This window comes from Bactrocera latifrons, unplaced genomic scaffold (assembly GCF_001853355.1).
Source record: "Bactrocera latifrons isolate USDA-ARS-PBARC rearing strain unplaced genomic scaffold, ASM185335v1 scaffold_174, whole genome shotgun sequence".
In the NCBI taxonomy this organism is placed as follows: Eukaryota; Metazoa; Arthropoda; class Insecta; order Diptera; family Tephritidae; genus Bactrocera; species Bactrocera latifrons.
Window position 1 is genome coordinate 47,465 of NW_017535230.1, and position 19,755 is coordinate 67,219.

Sequence of the window (19,755 nt, forward strand, 5' to 3'; positions counted from 1 at the left end):
AACAGATATCGAAATTTATAATTGGCAAAATTTGCTCAAAATCTATATTTACATGTACATATACATGACAATACCTCACTGTTTTTACCTGTAAAAATCTTACCCTGCACATCAAAAGTGTCAAAAGTTCGCTTTCAATTGACAGAAATTTGAATAATTGTGATATACATAAGTATGCTATAAGTTGGTTACCTTTTACCTTCCTAACTATTTACCTTCTCTCTTTGCAGAACTAAAAACTTCTGATTAGGCATAGGAATTCGAAACATTAGTAAATATTTACTATATTTATGTAGATGTACACATATGAGTGCACATAGGTAAACACACCACACACATATTTACTTACCCATTTATATATCTGACGAAAGTTTTCTGTAGTTAACCTAAATTATTACTACTATCGCGTACATACATGGAAAACCATTCAAAACTTACATGCAGTGTACATACAAACATACTAAAAAAGGGACAGCACATGATGGCAGGGAATGTTTTTGTGTGTATCATGTATACCATTGTTCAATTGCGACATAACCTTGCATTTTATGCTACACATGAAAATGTACTCATTCTTTGGAATTACTGCATTTAAAATTAATTAAATAAACATATGATTTAAATAAATCACTTTTAAGATGTTTGTAGTTAGTATTATTTATTATCTTTCGTAACCTTTTATGTACTTCGACACTCCCATGTATGCATAACTTACATGCTTAACCAAAAAAAACAGTTGCTCTTTCTTATCCCATATTTGAGACTCTCATGTATGTACCCATCCTCACTTACAATGGCTATCCGTTATTTGGTAGTCACTTTGTATTTTTGTTTAAACGTTTATAGAAGAATAAAACTAAAGAACCATTTCGAAATATAACAAATTTTTAGGATATATCCTTCCTCATGTTGGATTGCTTTGTAACTAGTAAGCAGCAGTATTGCTTCGCTCATGTTGACATTACCAATCATTGTGTAGACAAGGAACACAACCAAAGTGCTTTATCAGCTGATAGCTGTCCGTCCCCACGACAGTCGGGTCTAAGTAACCGGAATGGACCGGGAATTTTATCCGGCTAAGGACTGTCAAACTCGACACCATTCTTCGAAATTTCTTGAAGAATGTTTTCTGAAGCTACAACAACAACATCTTTTGATGTAATTCGCACGTATTTAGCAATATTTTTAAATATACGATCATTTATTCTACTTTATATATTCAAAATTAACTTCATTACAATTATTTAACCCCATTATATACAATGTTTCTTATGAATTAATAATATAGAATTTTGTCCAGCAAAAAACATTCATGTTTATTACTTCAATATAAAAATGTTTTAGTATCATCAGTAAAAGCAAAACAAAATGACAATTTTTTTGCAACAAATTATGTAGTTAAAAATTAGAATTTCTAGTTTTTATTTTCAGTAGGAATAACGTATCAAATTTAAAAATAAAATTCTATACAATAAAAATGAATTTTGTTTTTATATGGGTTCCGTTATTTACTTAGTATATATATCTATATATTTAAACCAAACTCCTATGGTACTCATTTATTGATAAGGTTTTCATTCTTTCCTTTCTATACACATATAATTATTTAGTAGCTTAAGATATATAAAACTATCTTATAAAGCACACGTATCAACGAAGATAACACAACAAAATAGCTGGGGACTAAATATAAGTGTCAGCATTCACTAAACTAATGCATATATTATTAAATAGACGAGTTGTTGCTTCTAACTCTGCAGTCATAATGAAACGCTAATATAGAGTTTTATAATTCAATCTGCAAAAGTAATCACTTATGTATGAAACTTATTCGAATTTGCGGTATTTAGCTTGGTTCCCACTACGTATATTTTGCCCCGCAACTCCTGCTACAACCGACGTTGTTGTGTTTAAATTTTCGCTATTATTATTACCAACTGTTGCGCTGCTCACTTGTTGCAATCGCCTTTTAACGACAATTTTTCGTCCTTGGGTTGGAACTAGAGCTGTTGTTGTTGTCGCTGTCTTTGTAGTTGGTATTTTAACATTAACTAGTTCATCAGTATGTGTACTACTAGCAGTACCGTCCGCATCATTCGGTGTACCATCCACATCCGTATTATCATCGTCCTGAAATATTTTAAAATTTAATTGAAAACATCATTTTTAATAATAAAAAGTAAATATGTACCTCTTCTGCAGCGTCTTCACCAGTTTCCTCCTCTTCGAATTCAATATTATATCCCTCAGGGGGTTCGACAAGCTGTCCATTTGAAGTGGGCAATGGTATTTCCGGCAGAATAACTTGATGATTTGGTCCATTTCTCTCATTCATTAACTGTTGCAATAGTTGCGAAATGTCTTCGCGCTTGCGCGTTACTGTTAATGTATCAAACCAATTACTTAGCTGTTTGATTGGCAGTCTGTAGTCTCTAATTGGATCTTTAAAAAAATGTTCCACATATTGCAATAGGTATAGACCACAATCTGTGAAGTTATTTTGCTGTGGCACTTTCACGCAATGCCCTGGCATATTATCTTTGTTGAATACGTGAGGAGTAACATCTGACATTTTCGCTCGATATTCACAGGTCAGGTAGTCTCGTAATGTGGCAACAACACGACTACGAGATGCTCCCGCCAGAGAATCGAAAATTAATATTAACGGTTGTTTAATTGCTTGAGATTTAATTCCGCTAATACTTGTATTGCTATTTGACAAATTGTTATTGGCTGCCGTCACCCCTCCACTTATTGTAGCAGATACAGCCGAAGTGCTTGCACCACTGTCAAAATCGCTATCATCTGATGCTAAATCACTTTCGTCGCCTTCTGCTTCATCACGTTCGCTGTCATCATCACCCACTCCACACACTTCTGCTAACATCGTACTGCTATCACGTTTGGAGAGTGGTGTAATTGTCGTATTACCAATTTGCAGCGAGACCTTTTTCCCTTCTATCAAGATAATTTCATTATTAATAAGAATTGAAATGCTTAAATGATATATAGTTACTTTGTTTTTTTAATTGTTGAGGCTCCACTGGGATATTAGTATCATATGTTACAGGACCTTTCATCGTAGGAAAACATATAATAGCTAGGAACCAATGGGACTGCTCATTAATTGGTATAATTATGAAGTCCTTTTCAAATAGATTAACATTCTTTGTCCAATTTTGAACACGAGCATGCCGTTTTTGCGCTGCAGTCTGTTTAACATCTTTATCTGGGTTGTGATGATGCCGTGTCAGCGTCGTTAAGCGTTTATAAAAGAATGTACTGAAAATGAAAGCACGTTCACGCTGCGCCTCTGGTACCACATTATTATGAACCCATTTTAAATAAAAGTCGATTATTATATCGTTTAAATACTGGTCCGTGGCGAGGCAAAGATAGTCTTCGGTATTGATCGAAATACCTCCTTTACCAGGCGGATAAATCAGCAATTGTTTTATTTCGTTAGGGTTAAGTTGGGTCGTGGTTACACATGTTGTAGATGCGGCTCTATAATGTAAATTATTATTAGGTCTATTGTGACGGAATATTTTACAGAAACATACTCGTTAGTTTTGTTTGATATTTGTCTATCAGTTGCTTCTGCACGTTGTAAAAGGTCTTGTGCATCTACGTCAGATATTTCGTCGAAGAAATCCCAAATTGATTTTATTACATTACGTGATTGATCCGAGCATGAACTAAATTGCAAAATTATTTTACGTACTTGGTATGGACCATTGGGTGAAAAGTAAGCAGCTATTAAAAACGTAAATAAAATATAAGCAAACAATTTTCAATATTGAATTAAATATTATTTACAGCCATCAAGTGTTGTGCCATTGTCCTTCATTTGTAAACTGTTCTTTATGTACTGGGCACAATTACGCAAAGTGTAAAAACACAGCATAGATTCCGAAACTTTCGAGAAATGTGCAATAATTTTTACAACTTCCCTTTTATGTATATGCAAAGGGAAACTATCATTTGGATTATTAACCAAAGGAGCTACAAGGCAAACACCCTTTGATGTGAATGTCACCTGAAAACAAGAACACCGTTTTACACATGTATTTTTTGGGTACATCAAGAAAGCTTACCGGTTCCTTTGGCTCATAGCGGTATGTTCCTATTCGTACAACTTTGCACTGCAACGCCGTACTTAGTTTATCGGTGCAATTAGACAGATCAGTCACATCATCACGTTGAAAATCTGTAAATAAAACAAATGCTTAATTTCTTCTTTTTTTATGATGCGTCTATTAACTGTAAATAAGTACAATTCAAATTGTTATAATAAATACAATTCCGGTATAAGAAAATTCTACTATCACACGTTTTTCATGTTCTTTTGAATGACGTTTAAAGCAGCCGAGGTAATAGTTGTGGACGTTTCGTGAATTTGTTAATTTAAATTCCTACCTTCCAATTCCATCGCTCTGCTTTATCTGTTACTTTAATTACACTTTTCTATGCATTAAAATTGATTTTAACAACAATTTTGCGACAATATGATTAATTTTCTTCAAGTTATTGGGTTTATCAAATTTTCCGACTTTACTTTGATTTTAACTTCGTAAGTGATGGCGACGACCTGTGTCGGAAGCGACATCTGACGGCATTCGAAAGTAATGAATTCGAACAAGATGAAGAGTATTGCCATACCGAATATAATAATAAAAAAAAAGTTACCAAAACTAAAATTAAAAAAAATCAAATATCACGTTTCGTTACTTCTGCAAACAATGTAATAGTTTGTTCTCATATTTGGTTTTTTGTTTCTTATATTAATATTTATTTATTTATTCATGAATAAACTTTAAGTTATACAAATACATATGTTAATATTGAGTGCGATGTTAATGTTCACTGTTTATAATTTTTTATATATAATATTCTTACAATGGGAACTCGTAAAAACAAACCTAATCGACATTTTGGATTTATATGCTTTATAATTATTTTCAGTTGACTACGGACGCCTTTTGAAATAAAACTATTTCTAATGCCGAAAAGTTCTCCAAAAGGACAGGACAATCAAAAACTGAATAAACGAGAACTGTCAGACAGCGCTTTTTTTGCAACCATATCACACTCGAAAGTTAATCAATAATTAGTATTGAAAATATTACTTGTTAAGACCTTTTGATCTATTGCAAAAGATCAAATTCGGGCAGCATTGAGCAAACTTATGAACATATATATAAGGTTGTGTCTATACGTCAAAATCAGTCGTTTCATGAACCAAAAATAATGTGCTGAAAATTTTCAACCAATAAAAATTCTCTTTTCAAATGATAACTGAATATGAATAGAATGTAACTTATACAAAATCATCAAAATGTAAACAGAAAATTTATGAGAAATGCAAGAAATAAAAAAAATTAAAAATAAAATTAATTGACTTTATGAGTAAGCGTGTTTCCCTCCACATCGACACAACCTTCTAGAATTGAAACATGGTACATATGTATATATATAGGGCACAAATATGATAAATGAAGAATTTCACTTAATTTTAATATTTTCATAAAAATAATTATGTTTCTTAACTGCTAATTATCCTTAGCTAACCAAGTTTCTGCTGGAAAAGCGTTCCTCAAAAATCTAGCAGAAGAGAACGAAAGTTGAGAGCGACCGAAGCAGAACAAACAGGTGTTAAACACATGTGTTTTGAATTGTGAAAATAAAAACTCTTTTAATTAATTTCCAAGTGTTGATATTTTAGTAATTTCTATCCTATTATTTTCTTCATTCTATTTACTAGTTTTCCCGTTTCTTTACTTTTTCGTTTTTTGTGTTCCTGTTTATGATTTCTAATATTTTGTATGATGCTTTAGAATCAATAACGGATTAGTCCTAAAATATTCTTCTTACTTCTTCTGGAATTCTGGAGTTTAGCTGGTACTGTTATTTCATCAAATGGTGATGTAACTGTTACTTTTTGAAGACCTTTTTTTAGAGCATCGATTGATACAAAAAAAAAAAGGGGAATGAAGGAAAAACGAACAAATTAATAGCAAATATGGTTGGGCGGTCGGAAACTGTGTAAGTAATGCTCAAAAGAAAAAAATAAAAGGAAACTCGTGGTAGGCCACCAAAAACGAAATGATTGTAAAAATACTGTTTTACACACAAAGACAATTAAACATAGGGGGAAACATAATGGTGTGGGGAGGTTTCTTCTAGCAAGGCGTTGGTCTTTTATTTTGGGTAAATGACACAATGACCGCCTTTGATAACAGAGATATTTTTATTTAGAAAAAAACATTTTACACCTATTACATAAAATGCTATTTCTTTTTTTTGAAAAAATAAAAATAAATTTTTAATACTCGGAATGATTTCGATTTCATAAAGTAAAGCAAAGATATAACTAAAACCAAATTGGTTAATTGCAAAAATTTCAAAGTTATTAAGTAAGAACTGCTTACATCTATTAATTTGTCCATAAGTGTACATTCCTCATTCACTCAAATTGTTTTTCTTCACTAATTTCACTATACTAGACCATCTTGTTTGCTGCGCGTTAATTTTCGAAAGCCTTACAGTATAGTATACTGCTTTACGGATAATAAAATAGAATCAAGGATTTGGTTTTGAAACAATAGAAATTATTTTTTTTTAAATTTTTAAGATTATTTTCCATAATAACAAAAGCAACCGTGTGTACTTCTAAAAACGGGAAAGGCTAATAAAGTGTAAATAACGTACCTTAGTGACAAAATCAATCGCGAACTAATTTAAAAAAAATTATTGCAATACATATATTATATATTGGGGCTGTTTCTCATGGTGTGGTGTCGAACTTATTTTTTGGATAAACGAAAACATTGACGCGATAAGTACGTTAAAATTAAAAAAAAAAAAAGTCAAGCAATTCCAACAAGACAATGCCCAAAACATACTCTTGAAAAAATGGTTTTCAGATCATCGTGTTGATATTATGGCTTGGCCAGCACAATCACCAGATCTGAATACAATCGAAAATTTATGGAAAATCGTCGGGGAAAAGATTGGACCTATTAAACCAAAAATAAGGAGGAACTCTGCGAGAAGATTCAAGAGGAGCTACTCTATTCCACAGAACACTTATCTTAGCCTAATTCAGTATATGCCTAGAAGATGTGCAGCTGTATTAGACAATAAAGGGCACCCTACAAAGTGCTAACAATACTTGGATATGCCCTTGCTACAGAGTATAATAATTTTGTTAACTTAACGGTTGTACTTATCACCAAAAACTAAGCGAGATTGATTTAAATGATCAGGATGACGAGAAAAGTCGAAATCCGGCCGACTGTCTGTCCGTTCGTCCGTTCAGGCTGCAACTTGAGTAAAAATTAAGATATTTTCGTAGATGGATGAATCGGGACCACTGCCACGCCCACTAAACGATATTACTAAGAACCTACAAAGAGCGAAATTGGATGGAATAGGAACATAACTCTGCTCACTCCCCATACAACGGTATTGTTAAAAACTACGTAAAGCTCAACAAATCAATTACTAAATACGGCAGATATTAAAATTAACCTCCAGATGGTAAGAGAGATCTTTATCGGAGCCGGTGTGAAAATTGGACTATGAGCCGTGTCACTGGACCCAACGGACCGATTTCGACAAAATGACGTAAGTCACGTTATTTACTTATTCCTATGTTACAATACGAAAATGGACGAAATCGGACAATAACCACGCCTACTTCCCATATAGCACAATTTTAAATTTCACTCGATTCTTTCAATTTTCCAATTATTCAAATCCAAAAAAAAAACTATGAAAACCCCTAAGTAACGAATGCTTGGACTTTTGACCGAAAATGTCGGTTAATGTGTGAGTTATATAATTGAAATTAAGGGATAATGCTTCTCTTATAATGGTATGTACGTCAAAAATAGTTTGAATCGGACCAATGTTTCCCTTTGCCCTCTTATACCTAATATAATGATTTTCGAACTTCCGGGTGACTTTGTACGGCACATATCAGACAATATGTGAGTTATGACAACAACATATTAGTTCAATAAAATCCCTATTTAGGTATGTGCATCCTACATGTTTTGAACCGTTTTTTTTTGTTTTTTTAATTTTTAGCACCTTTTTCTGATATCCTCATTGGTATTTAAATTATATATTTTTTAAAGTAAAAGGATTTGAATATGTCAAATGTTATAAAATATACGTCGGTATCCTTATTAAATATATATATGTATATATCAGGAACTTTATCTGTATATACGAGAACCTAGTTTCTCATTTTGTACACATCCCTTTCTATTTAAGAAGCTGCTCATTCATCGGATCCGGCGATATTGACTAGACGATCAGAATGCAACGAGTATTCCACAAAGTAAAGGATATTGTAGTTTCGCTATAAACAAAATTAACGTTTTTCTTTTTACATTATTTCTTAATTCTTTAATATCGCTGTGTCCTTTAAACTCATCTTTATTGTTGTCTTTAGTTCAGAAATATATTTATACATGGAGAAAATGAAATTTGAATTTTTTCTGGAAAATTACCATACATACATAAATATGGTACCAAAAACGATTAATATTTGAATAAAGCTTTACCTTCAAATTATTGTATCAGGGATTTGTTTACAAATTTTTATTGAAATAAAAGTTTAAAGGAAACCCATATAAAGAGGATGTGCAAGAATAAGATGCCATATTTTAACCGTAAGATTTAGATACCTAGAACATTTTATTTATGCACCCTATTAATTTGCAATATTTTCAGTGTAAGAGGATATTTTAACATTTTATATTATATATTTAAGTATGTAGCAAAACCACTCACCTGTGTAAATTGCATTTTCATCTAAATCTGGCATGCTGTGTTCAAAACTCAAGGGTTCGTAAGTTGGCGTTTTAAAGGCTGAAGAATTTGCAGCATTGGACATTGTAGAAAACTATAAATTGAAATTCGGAAAATGTTTTAATTTGCAACATAAAATTATTTATAATATCCTTACCGATCCAGATACCTTATTTGATGATTCATCGTCATCCTCTTCGTCACTGCTAAGTGTGAGAAYTACAGGTTCTACTTCGGCGGCTCGACGACCACTACGTGAGCCGCGTCCGCGTGCAGTGGCGCTAAGACCTCCGCGACCTCGCGCCGAAGTAGTACCACCGGTGCTACCATAGGAATTTAGCGCATTTTTAGCTTGAGAGCGTGCTAATGCGTCACTGCCTCGTCGTTTATCACTTGCCATAAATTCACTGTTGGAAATCGACTTTGACAAAGCCGAATCCACTACCATTGAAGCGTTTGTATTTCCTAAGTTCTTGACAGAAGGAACTCGCTTTGGCGGTTCGAGAAAAACTCGTTTACATCGTTCACATTTAGCATGATCATAACCGCTGAAGCCACAGCTTTGACATACAGCAAGAAATCCTTGTATAATTTTCCGTGGAACATCCTCCGTTGTGTTAGTGGACGAACTAGAGATGTTTTTAGTAGTATTTGCTGCGGCATTACTGCTGTTTGCATCTTTATGTGTGGATTCGTTAACAACTGCGCTGGGTGTTTGAGCTGGGTTACTTGTCAAATTTCCATAATTGGTTGTTACTGCTGACTGACCAACAGTTCCTTGCGGCACATTTGTATTTCCTGTACTACTACCACCTGAAGAAGTATTAGATGTTGATAAGTTGTTGCCACCCATTGGATCCTGTTGTCTATTCATTTGCAAAGTTTGTTCGGCACGAGATATTAGTTCGCTGGCAGATTCCTGAACAGAAAATCCGACCGTTACAACAAAATCGATATTTGCACCGGGATTTTCTACGCATTGTATAGTGGTCGAACTATCAAAAGGCACTCCTACTTGCTCAAGCAAATCTTGAACGGTGCATGATTCTCGGGGTAAGGTAAAGGTTATCAGCCGCTGTTCACCTGACACTAATATAACCAACATTTTGGCACTGTTCCTATCCTTTTCAGCCATTTGGGTATTATTCCTATTCTGCATAACATGTTGTGTGTGAATTTCGTAGTTATTATGTGATGTGCGATGCACAGCTGATGAAGAAGTTGTCGTTGTCAACGCTGTTTGAGATTGTTGCGTTTGCTGAGTCGACTGAATTGGTTGGGGAGCAACTCGTGCAACTGGGACTATTCCAGTATTTCCGGACGAATGCGCTGGTAGTATTTTGTTTGAGGAAGGAGGTCCACTTGCTCGCAATGGTGTTTTCATTTGCAAAATAGTAGTTGTCGTTGTACTAGCCGAGCCGGGATTAGGGGGATGTCTTTTGCGATATTCAGCTAAGGTGATACACGCGCCGTTCTGAGTCCGCACTAAGCGTGTATCATCATCATCTTTCGCAAAGTAACTTGTCAGAGTAGTACCCACAGGGTTAGCAATGTTCGAGGTCGTTCCTGGCGGTTTTTGCTGATCTTTTTTTACTACTACTGCTTGAATGCTATCTTCCAAATCTAATTCATAGTTGCCACTGCTATTACCACTATTGCTGGAATTGTTACCATTATTCGTATTTCCACTAGTTGACCCTACTGGAGTACGGAAACGTGCTCCAACTATTTGTGTTGAACGCTGTTGCGCCTGCGATGTACCCGTTACTAATTGCAATTGTTGCTGTTGACTATCACCAATATTGCGGTAAATATGCTTTACTTGTCCTTGTTGGTTTAAAATTGTTATATTTTTGTTCATTGCATTCTGCATGATCTGTTGAGATGGAGTTATTTGTTGTGGAGCTTGCATCTGTTGTGATTGCTGTTGTGGTTGTACTACTGGTGTGGCTACCTGTGTATTTCTACTAGCAATTACAGCACCTCCACGTGCTCCACGAGCCGCTCCACGTGCACGTGCACCACCAGCAGCTCCCCCCCTAGGCCTAGTTGCTCTGGGATTCTGTGTTGACTGTATTGGTGTTACTAATGGAGGGCGTATAGCTCGTCCTACTGTAGTAACTGGCATACGTGCGATTAAAGTATGAGTACTTCCAAGAGCACCACCTCCTCGTGGTGATTTATTACGAATAGCACCACGCATAACCCCACCACCGGATACCCCTCCACTCATGGTTGAGGCCACTAAATGTTGTTGCGGTGTTTGCTGTATTGTCATTTGAGATTGCTGTTGTATTTGGGGTTTCAACTGTTGAGAATTTTGGACAGCAGTTGCTTGAATAGGATGAAATACAACATTTTGTTGCGTCGGCGTTTGTTGATGTTGTTGTCCCGCTTCTTGCGGCGAGGCACCGACTCTCGTCTGAACTAAACGTGCTGTTGTGTGAATTGGACTTGTCGTGGGAGTTGCTTGTAACTGTATGTGTTGCTGCTGCTGAGGATGTTGCTGATGCGCTTGTGGAGACTGCTGCAAAATCGTTTGAGTTTGAGGTTGCTGTTGCTGTTGCGGAGTATACAATACACGATTAGTATTGTATATAATACGTTGCTGTGGCATTGATTGACGCATAATTATTTCTGGATGTTGTGGTGACTGAATTAATACCTGTTGCCCCGATGGTTGTTGTAATATAACATGTGCATTGTTAAGCATCTGAAATGAGATAGTTTAATCAACATAGGGCTTAGATTCAAGGTGTCTTTAAACTTCACACATTTACACATTAAAGTACATTAGTTAACAAAAAAATAATGTTTGGCTTGTCACTTTTAAGTATTTATCTTTTCGTAGTGATCTCCATCACTTAAGTTAATGAAAAGCTTGACTAGTTTTCCAAATGCCCATCGATAATTGATTTTTTTTAAATACTTCTCAAACAATTTTCTTGTTGTTCTTTGTCTTCTATTCTCTATAAGCAACTCAAGAGTTCTTCTGATTAAAAACACTCGCTCGTAGTAAGACGGTGTCTTAATGAAATGTAAGTGAAGTAAGTTCGATATAAAATGATTTAAAAATTCGTGGTTTTAATAATTTTTATATCCCATTACAAAATGTTCTTTTCAGAAATAGAATATGCTAGCTGTGAGTGACCTATTTTGAACTGATACGTTTAACTCACTTAACAGTGATCTGAGTTGTTAGCTGACTATTATGATCGAGAGTATTTCAGCGCTCTATTAGTTTGAAAAGGTCAATAATAACTAAAACTTTTGTAAAAAAAAAATTAAAAAATATACATATATATATATATATATCACTTTAGTTCAGCCCGAATTACATCTTACTTGAGTTTGTTGATTTTGTGATTGTTGCTGGGGTTGCATCCGATAAACTATTTGTTGAGTTTGTTGTGACGTCTGCATTGAATGTTGCTGATGTACAATTTGTTGCTGTTGTTGCTGCTGCTGTTGATATTGCTGTTGCTGAACATGTAATTGTTGCTGTTGTTGCTGTTGATGTTGCATCTCCTGTTGTTGTTGTTGCTGTACTAAGGAATTCGGTTGTAATATTTGCTCGGTGGTGTAATATAATTGCGGCTGTTGTTGTTGTGTTTGCTGGGCCAACTGGTGGTGATCCTGCTGCAACTGTTGGCTCTCATGTACATAATGCTGCTGTTGTTGTTGATGATGATGGTCATACATAACTTGTTGTTGATGTTGAACTGTTTGCTGTTGTTGCTGTTGCGAGATTTCATCTCCTATTATATATTGAGTAGTTGTAGCTGTGGGCTGCTGCTGGTATTGCTGCTGTGCCGGTACACTTGTAGTTTGATAAACTACCTGCTGTCCTTCGTTCAACATCAGTTGATCATCCGGCAGAAGTAATTGCTGGAAAAGTAATTTAAAGTTTTATAAACCCAAATTTATGTAACTACTAATCCAAAGACAAAGAAACATTAACAAAGGAACAATAAAACAGAAACAAATTTGCTCCAATCGAATATGAAGTAAGGTAATAAGTAAATATTATTGTTTTATGTTTGGGTTCTGAGAGGCCGGAATGCTAGGCTGTAACAGAACTAAAATAAAATAGTATATTTTATTATTTAAACATTTTCTAAATTTGGTGGTTGATTGCAAATTTTAAAGAAATAGACTTATTTAATTTAGAATTATCTTTATTTGAAGCTTGATAAACATTACTATTAATTTATTTAAAGAAATGTTTTGTTAGTTAAAAATATAATAACCTGAGGTCGGTTATGGCCTCCGACTCCAACATCTTCACTAGCAACGTGAACAACTTGCACATCTGCGTAGATTTGCTTTAAATCTTCAAGGTTTTGTATTTGGTAATATTGCGCCATTTGGACTTTCTGTAAATTAAGACAGGTAAAATATATATTTCTTCTTTACTATAGTGTATATTAACTATTAAAGCTTAAATTTGATTCGTCGGGGTTCCTTTCTATTACTCGTATGTGAAAGATAAGTTATGTTAACTAAAATGTTATTAAGCTAACTCCTTTGATTTTATATCTAGTATAGTCATCGAAATCCTATGTATTCGTAAGATGTTCTTTCCAGGCGGAATATGTATTTATAAAGATATTAAAACAACATTATTCATGACAAGGCACATTTATCATCAGTTATTATACTATTCGTTCTTGAATTTACTTATTAAATATTTGTTTCTAAATACATTGCTACGAATTTACGTTAACAAAGTTTCTATCATTAATTTATGCACGTAAGGCATTTTTTTTTTTTAATATTTATTTGGAATACAAATATGTTTTCATAACATAATACACATAAAGAACATCAGTAAATCGACTGTCAATAAGAATTTTATTTAAAAGTAAAGAACTGAGTAATCTACTTTACCAAATACTATTTGGTTGCAGAAGATTATTTCAGTTTCAATAATAGGGGTACAAAATTGCCTTCTATGAAGCACATATTGTATATATTTCTACATAAATAATCACATAATATTAAAAATCTTAATTTTTTTGCAAATTTAAATTTTCTTCTTATACTATATAATATTAAGGATCACGTCTCGGAATTTAACTTCACATTAAGGAGCACTATTGGAAGCATTCGGCTGTATTTATATACATATACGACCTCGGCTTGTGAACAAATTGATACACAACCACTACATAAACATTCACTAAACTTTTTCTACATTACACAATATTAAATACGGAAAACTCACATTTAATGGCACAGTATCGTACTCAACGATTTATTTTTGCAGGACCGATAGTTTTGCACGTTGTTTCTACATAAAACTCATTTTGTTGAACTCCAAATATTACTACGGAATTGAAATTAAGTTTCACACAAAAATTGCTTTCTTCTTTCGTGAAATCAAATATGGCGTGGAAATGGAGTAAACTACCTCGCACCGCACCGCGACGAGTGACATTTTCTGTTGAACGTTTTCGAAATTTCGAACTTCGAAAACGCGTACAAGGTAGCCACCGCTTTTTTATCACGGCGACACCTATGTAGTAAAATCACTTTGACATTTTCTCTTTCTCTTCATCCCTTCTGCATAATAAGAAATATGCAAACCATTGCCAAATGACATTTCGAGTCGTTTGTTTTGGCATGGTAAGTGGTCCCACTACTACGTTTATATTTTACCAGTAGGAAAAAGAGGTACCACCAAACGTTATTTCTTAATATTGAACACCCGCGATAACATTTTATTTCTAAAATTGTATAGATCAACAACACAATATTCTGATTATAATACATTGGCTTTATAATTAGTTTTAACAATATTTTCCCGTTTATAACCGAATATTCTCCACAAGCAATCGTTTAAAACTCAACCTGAAGCGACCTTCAGATAGTTTGTGTATATATATGTTCACAGTGACGTTTGTAATGACAGCTTTTACATTTGATTCTTGGTTTATAATTTCCTTTTACTCCTCATTCTTTTTGCATCGCGCATTGTTGCCGGCTGACAATTTATTATCAATTGAAAAAAAAAAAAATATTTTAAGACAATATTAAAATGTATGACCGTATATATTTACTGGCTTATTCGAAATGTATTATATAGATTTTTTGAATCCAACCAATGATTATAAGTAAATATGTAAAAATATTAGTTTTTCCCATACTCTACATAAATATTTATATTTAAGTTCTCAGCTTTTCCTTATAAATTGATTACTTAACTTAATGTTTAAAGTTACATAGGTAGAAGTTTTCTTGTGATATTTAGCGGCAGAAACTATTTCCTAAATTTTGCAAAAAAAAAAATTTGCTACTAGATATATTCCAAATATAAATATACTAAAATAATCTTGTTAGCTAATCTCTTAAAGAAGTAGATATAGTTTTAAAACACTTATATTTATGAAGTATTTATTTCACAAGTTTTTTCAATTTTGAAAAAATAAATATAATAATTCAATAACAAATACGCTGAAAAGTCTTCAGTACGGCAATATTTATATTGAACCGTCATTTTTTACTTTTCTGAATATTTGCGTCATTTGAGCGAGTTTAATCTAAATGAGTCACTTGAAAACTCCTTGTTTTTATTAAAGTTTCGATTTAGTTATTTTTTGTCCGTTGGTATTGTAATTATTTAAGTATTAAAAATGTTCTCTAGTGGGCCAAACTATACAAAATTAAAGACAAACCTTCGTCTGGCTTTAAATCGCCTTAAATTGCTTGAAAAGAAAAAGGCAGAACTAGCACAAAAGGCTCGTAAAGAAATTGCCGACTATTTGGCTACGGGGAAAACTGAAAGAGCTCGTATTCGTGTGGAGCATATAATTCGGTAATTTCATATTTAATTAATTATATTATTTGATGGTATAATTGTGTCTCTTATCCAAAAGTGAGGATTATCTTGTGGAAGCTATGGAAATAATAGAAATGTACTGCGATTTGGTGCTTGCGCGATTTGGATTAATTACGCAGATGAAAGAACTAGATGATGGAATAGCAGAAGCTGTAGCTAGCTTAGTTTGGGTGTGTCCTCGTCTGCAAAGTGATGTAGCTGAACTCAAGGTTATTTCCGACATTTTTATTACAAAATATGGTCCCCAATTTGCGGAGCATTCCCGCACTGCCACTGGAGAGCATCATGTGTCCCGAAAACTAATGAACAAACTTCAACTACAAGCACCACCGAAACTTCTTGTCGAAAAATATCTAATTGAAATTGCAAAAAATTATAATATTGAGTATGAACCCGATCCACAAGTTATGCAGGACGAAACTCCGAATGGTTTGTTAAGCTATATGGTTGCGGTTGTTTTTTTGTATTTATTTATATATTTATTTAGTAGCTGAGGTACAGGCACATTTGATTGATTTATCGGATAGAAACAATCTTGGAGGCGGTGGAGCCGTAGGACCACCCCCACAAATGGGATTCATCGGATATCCCTCGCTTCCTCCATTGCCTGACCCACCAGTAGCGAAACCATTCAATTATCCACCTCCATATGGTCAAGGGTCTGAAGCTGGTGGTGCTGGTGGAGGGCATCCACAACATCCATTTTCTTACAATATACCTCCAACACAATCTAGTTATGAGCAAAAGGATTTAAATACTTCATTTATAAATGTAAGTATATAACCTAATTGAATTTACCAATCTTACAAAACTGCATGAAAATTTTGTTTTGTTTGCTTTTATAACACAACCCTCTTACTGCAAAAACATATTTAGAATGAGTTGACCAATGACCTTTCGTCAAATGCAGCAGGAGGCGCAACTTCTTGTAATTACGCCGAAAACAGTCCTGATGAAAATATTTTGGTATGATTACATACACGTATTTGAGTGACTACATCATTTAAACTAGTTTATAGTTGTTGTCAAAAACCTTTTGTTTCACCGATTTTTACCAATTCCGTGTTCACATTCTTTATTAACTTCCTAATGATTTCTACTAATTTTAATAGTATTTGGATAAATCGTATCAAACTTTTTAATCTATTCACATTACTAGATAAGTTTCATTGTAAAATTATATATTGGCTTGTATGTCCTTTTTTAAGCTTTTTTTAAATTGTAATGTATTTCATCTAAATGGATGAATTATTATCTATCAATAATTTGCTGTATTTTCTGAATTATTACTTTTTTAATTTTCCTCAAAACCAGCGTCCTAAACCATATGATGACCCCCCACCACGATATACATCAATTAATCCTGTAAATATGCAGGTAGTTTTTTTCTTTTATTTTAACTTTATAATTTTTATCTTTGATTTTTTTTTAAATATATGGATATCTAAGCTATTTGGCATAAAATTGTGCAACATAGCGTACTTCAAACTCGGGAAAATAAATCTTGGATACATTATATTTAATTTCAGGACAAAAATAAGCCAAAACCACAACCACGACAAAAATTGCCGCCTCCGGGTCCAAGTGCACCACCAGCTTCTTCAGACATACCAAATTTGCCCAATGTTCCTCAGGAGATGCCTGATATGCCGAGTGATGAAAACAAACCCAACAACACTGATAACGACGACATAGATTTCGACGATCTGTCACGTCGTTTTGAAAATTTGAAAAAACGCAAATAAACGCAATACTATATAGGATTCGAAATATTGTAGAATATTATATGTTTGTATAAGAGTGAAGTTGAATATGAACCATATTATCACCAATATATGTATAAACTGTTAATAATATAATGATAAACCTGGATATTTTAATTCACTCACTCCTATTAAGAACATCGACGCAGAATGTCAGAAGAAACGTGAAATTTTTGGTTCGACTAGTTTACGATCGTAAATGTGAAAATTATTGAATTTCGTGAAATGAAATGCGTTGTTATATTAAACATTTTTAACGAATACATTATTTAAATTAAAAGATTTCTTCGTTTTCGACTACCTCCTTCAGTTCGACTAGTTCAACAAGTCCTTTGCCTCTTGTTTCGTTTCGTATGAGGTCGTCGATAACACGATAATTTCCAGGGTCTATAAGTAGTGTCATGTGCAAAGTGGCATCATCCCATTCTTCATGCTCAACTTTAGTAGCTAATTTACTAACAGACTCTTTTAGCCGATGGCCTCCTTCTTTACCAGCAAAAGAAACACGGAGCTTCATACGTGAGCGCTCTAATGGTATATGCTCACGTAGTAATTTTATAGCATCTAGTGTTTGTTGCTTTGCATTTTTGTTCATTTTAATGGAGAAATGGGCATCCTTCAACGCTTTTTCAATAATGGTTGCTGGATAGGGTCGGCGAGTTTCGGGATTAACACATAACGCGGCCACACTGTTTATAATGCTATTTAATTGGGCATCTAAAACAGATTGTCGTTCTTTCTCAGACACTTGGAGTTCTCCTTTGGCTAAAATCTCCTTGCATACTTCGGTTTCATCACATTTTCCAAATGCTTTGATTAGTTCTTCCTTTTTTGCAGCTTGCCCTTTGGACACATTTGTGAAAACAGTGTGCGTCTGAAGAACCTCGTCAATATCTTTTTCTCTGAATATAGAATTGAATAAAAGAAATAAAGATGTTACCAATAAACAAACTATATCTCCTCATACTTACGTGTTATTTCGCCAGGATAGTACTTTGTTTTTGTAACAAGCAATTTCAAATCTTTTGCCACTTTTTTTTAGTCTTACAACTGCTACATTTGTAAGACGTATCTGGTTTGTTGGAGTAAAGATTTTCGACATATTAATAGTTTAATTTTAAAATTTTATAAATACAAATAATAAGTTCTGTTTGCAATTTCACATTGATTCAATAAGAACTTTCTAATGTCATGAACACGGATGTCAGCATAAAACCAAATCGACGATTAATTGCCATAATCAAGCAGACACCGAAATACGTAGTTGCCAGAATGTTTCAGTGGGGAGTGGGATTTCTGGTTGATATGATATTTATATAATAAACGTTCTCTGGTAACGATTTACGATATGACCAATGTATTGATAGCAGAGAACTTCTTTCAAAATCCTGTGTAAGCAGTGGTTTATTTTGCTAGTCGGTCTTTGCGCAAGAAATGAATCTTAAAAATTTTATTAAAAATAAGAGGAATCTGAAATATATTTAGGTATGTATTTTTAAATAGTTAATAAATTTATTAAATTAAAATTAAAAAAATGAAATATAGAAATAATTTTTACTTGATATACATAATATTAACAACTTAACTGCGGCAGAACGCAATTCTATGTTTTTTTATTCATATGATAAAAGTGTTTATTTTTTCTGTCTATGCATTCTCGCCTGAAATCAGTTGTTTTACATACATACATATATTTCTGACAGAGAACGTACTCATTTTTGCTAAATAGCAGCAAAAATGGTGAATTCCTTACTTCAACCAGAGAATGTAAAGCATATGTTTTTAGTTTCTCTGACTTGATGATATTTCTGATGCTGGAATCTAGTACTACAGTTGACCACATTTCGGGACCCAGCGAAGTTCTTTTCATGAGAGGTGTTTTTACGTGGCGGGTCCTAAACCTAGCTTACAATCCTTTGGTACATACATATGTATGGATGTATATTAGATCAGTGCCAGTAAATTAATGCCGTGATAAATTGCGAAAAACATCTTGAGGGAAATTTCATGAGTGGTCGGGTTTACTCATGATGTGCGAAATTAATAATTGGACCGAGGAACTAGAGACGGTCCATCAAAATAAGGCTAAAAAACTCCTTCTCAGATACTTTACCATATTTTATAAAGACGATTTCAAATGACGAGGAGCTTGATAAGCTGGCCGACAGGGATAATGTTCGAAAATTCTACGAAAAAATGCGGGGGCTTACAGAAGGTTTCAAGACCGTGACCATCTTGTAGAACCCCCAAAGGTGATCTAGTCACCGATGCCCAGAGCATACTTAAATTATGGAGGGAACACTTCTCCAGCCTGCTGAATGGCAGTGA

The 19,755-nt window shown here is 33.8% G+C and overlaps 3 protein-coding genes across 15 annotated transcripts; 1 reads left to right on the forward strand and 2 right to left on the reverse strand.

Moving 5' to 3' along the window:
- Positions 1-1,530: 1,530 nt before the first annotated feature.
- Positions 1,531-14,705, reverse strand: LOC108967061. Of its 3 annotated transcripts, XM_018930284.1 has the most exons (11): positions 14,051-14,705; positions 13,074-13,199; positions 12,169-12,711; positions 8,981-11,536; positions 8,806-8,917; positions 4,098-4,210; positions 3,820-4,039; positions 3,564-3,756; positions 3,017-3,507; positions 2,192-2,958; positions 1,828-2,130 (listed from the first exon to the last, which is right to left on the reverse strand). In XM_018930284.1, exons 2-11 carry the CDS (start codon positions 13,188-13,190, stop codon positions 1,828-1,830), a joined length of 5,415 nt encoding a protein of 1,804 aa, XP_018785829.1. In that variant the 5' UTR covers positions 13,191-13,199; positions 14,051-14,705. The 3 variants fall into 3 exon arrangements, with proteins under 3 accessions (XP_018785831.1, XP_018785830.1, XP_018785829.1); XM_018930286.1 differs by lacking the exon at positions 13,074-13,199 and having other exon boundaries at positions 1,531-2,130; XM_018930285.1 differs by lacking the exon at positions 14,051-14,705 and having other exon boundaries at positions 1,531-2,130; positions 13,074-13,190.
- Positions 14,706-15,350: 645 nt separating this feature from the next.
- Positions 15,351-17,530, forward strand: LOC108967069 (IST1 homolog). 11 transcript variants are annotated; one of them, XM_018930302.1, is made up of 6 exons: positions 15,351-15,640; positions 15,702-16,093; positions 16,152-16,435; positions 16,541-16,630; positions 16,979-17,041; positions 17,114-17,530. In XM_018930302.1, the coding sequence occupies exons 1-6, from the start codon at positions 15,459-15,461 to the stop codon at positions 17,357-17,359; spliced, it is 1,257 nt and encodes a 418-aa protein (XP_018785847.1). In that variant the 5' UTR covers positions 15,351-15,458; the 3' UTR covers positions 17,360-17,530. The 11 variants fall into 11 exon arrangements, with proteins under 11 accessions (XP_018785847.1, XP_018785849.1, XP_018785848.1 ...); XM_018930304.1 differs by having other exon boundaries at positions 17,194-17,530; XM_018930303.1 differs by having other exon boundaries at positions 16,155-16,435.
- Positions 17,531-17,643: 113 nt separating this feature from the next.
- LOC108967070 (ribosome maturation protein SBDS) lies at positions 17,644-18,625 on the reverse strand. Its single transcript, XM_018930314.1, has 2 exons — positions 18,399-18,625; positions 17,644-18,329 (listed from the first exon to the last, which is right to left on the reverse strand). The coding sequence occupies exons 1-2, from the start codon at positions 18,527-18,529 to the stop codon at positions 17,702-17,704; spliced, it is 759 nt and encodes a 252-aa protein (XP_018785859.1). The 5' UTR covers positions 18,530-18,625; the 3' UTR covers positions 17,644-17,701.
- Between the last annotated feature and the right edge of the window lie 1,130 nt (positions 18,626-19,755).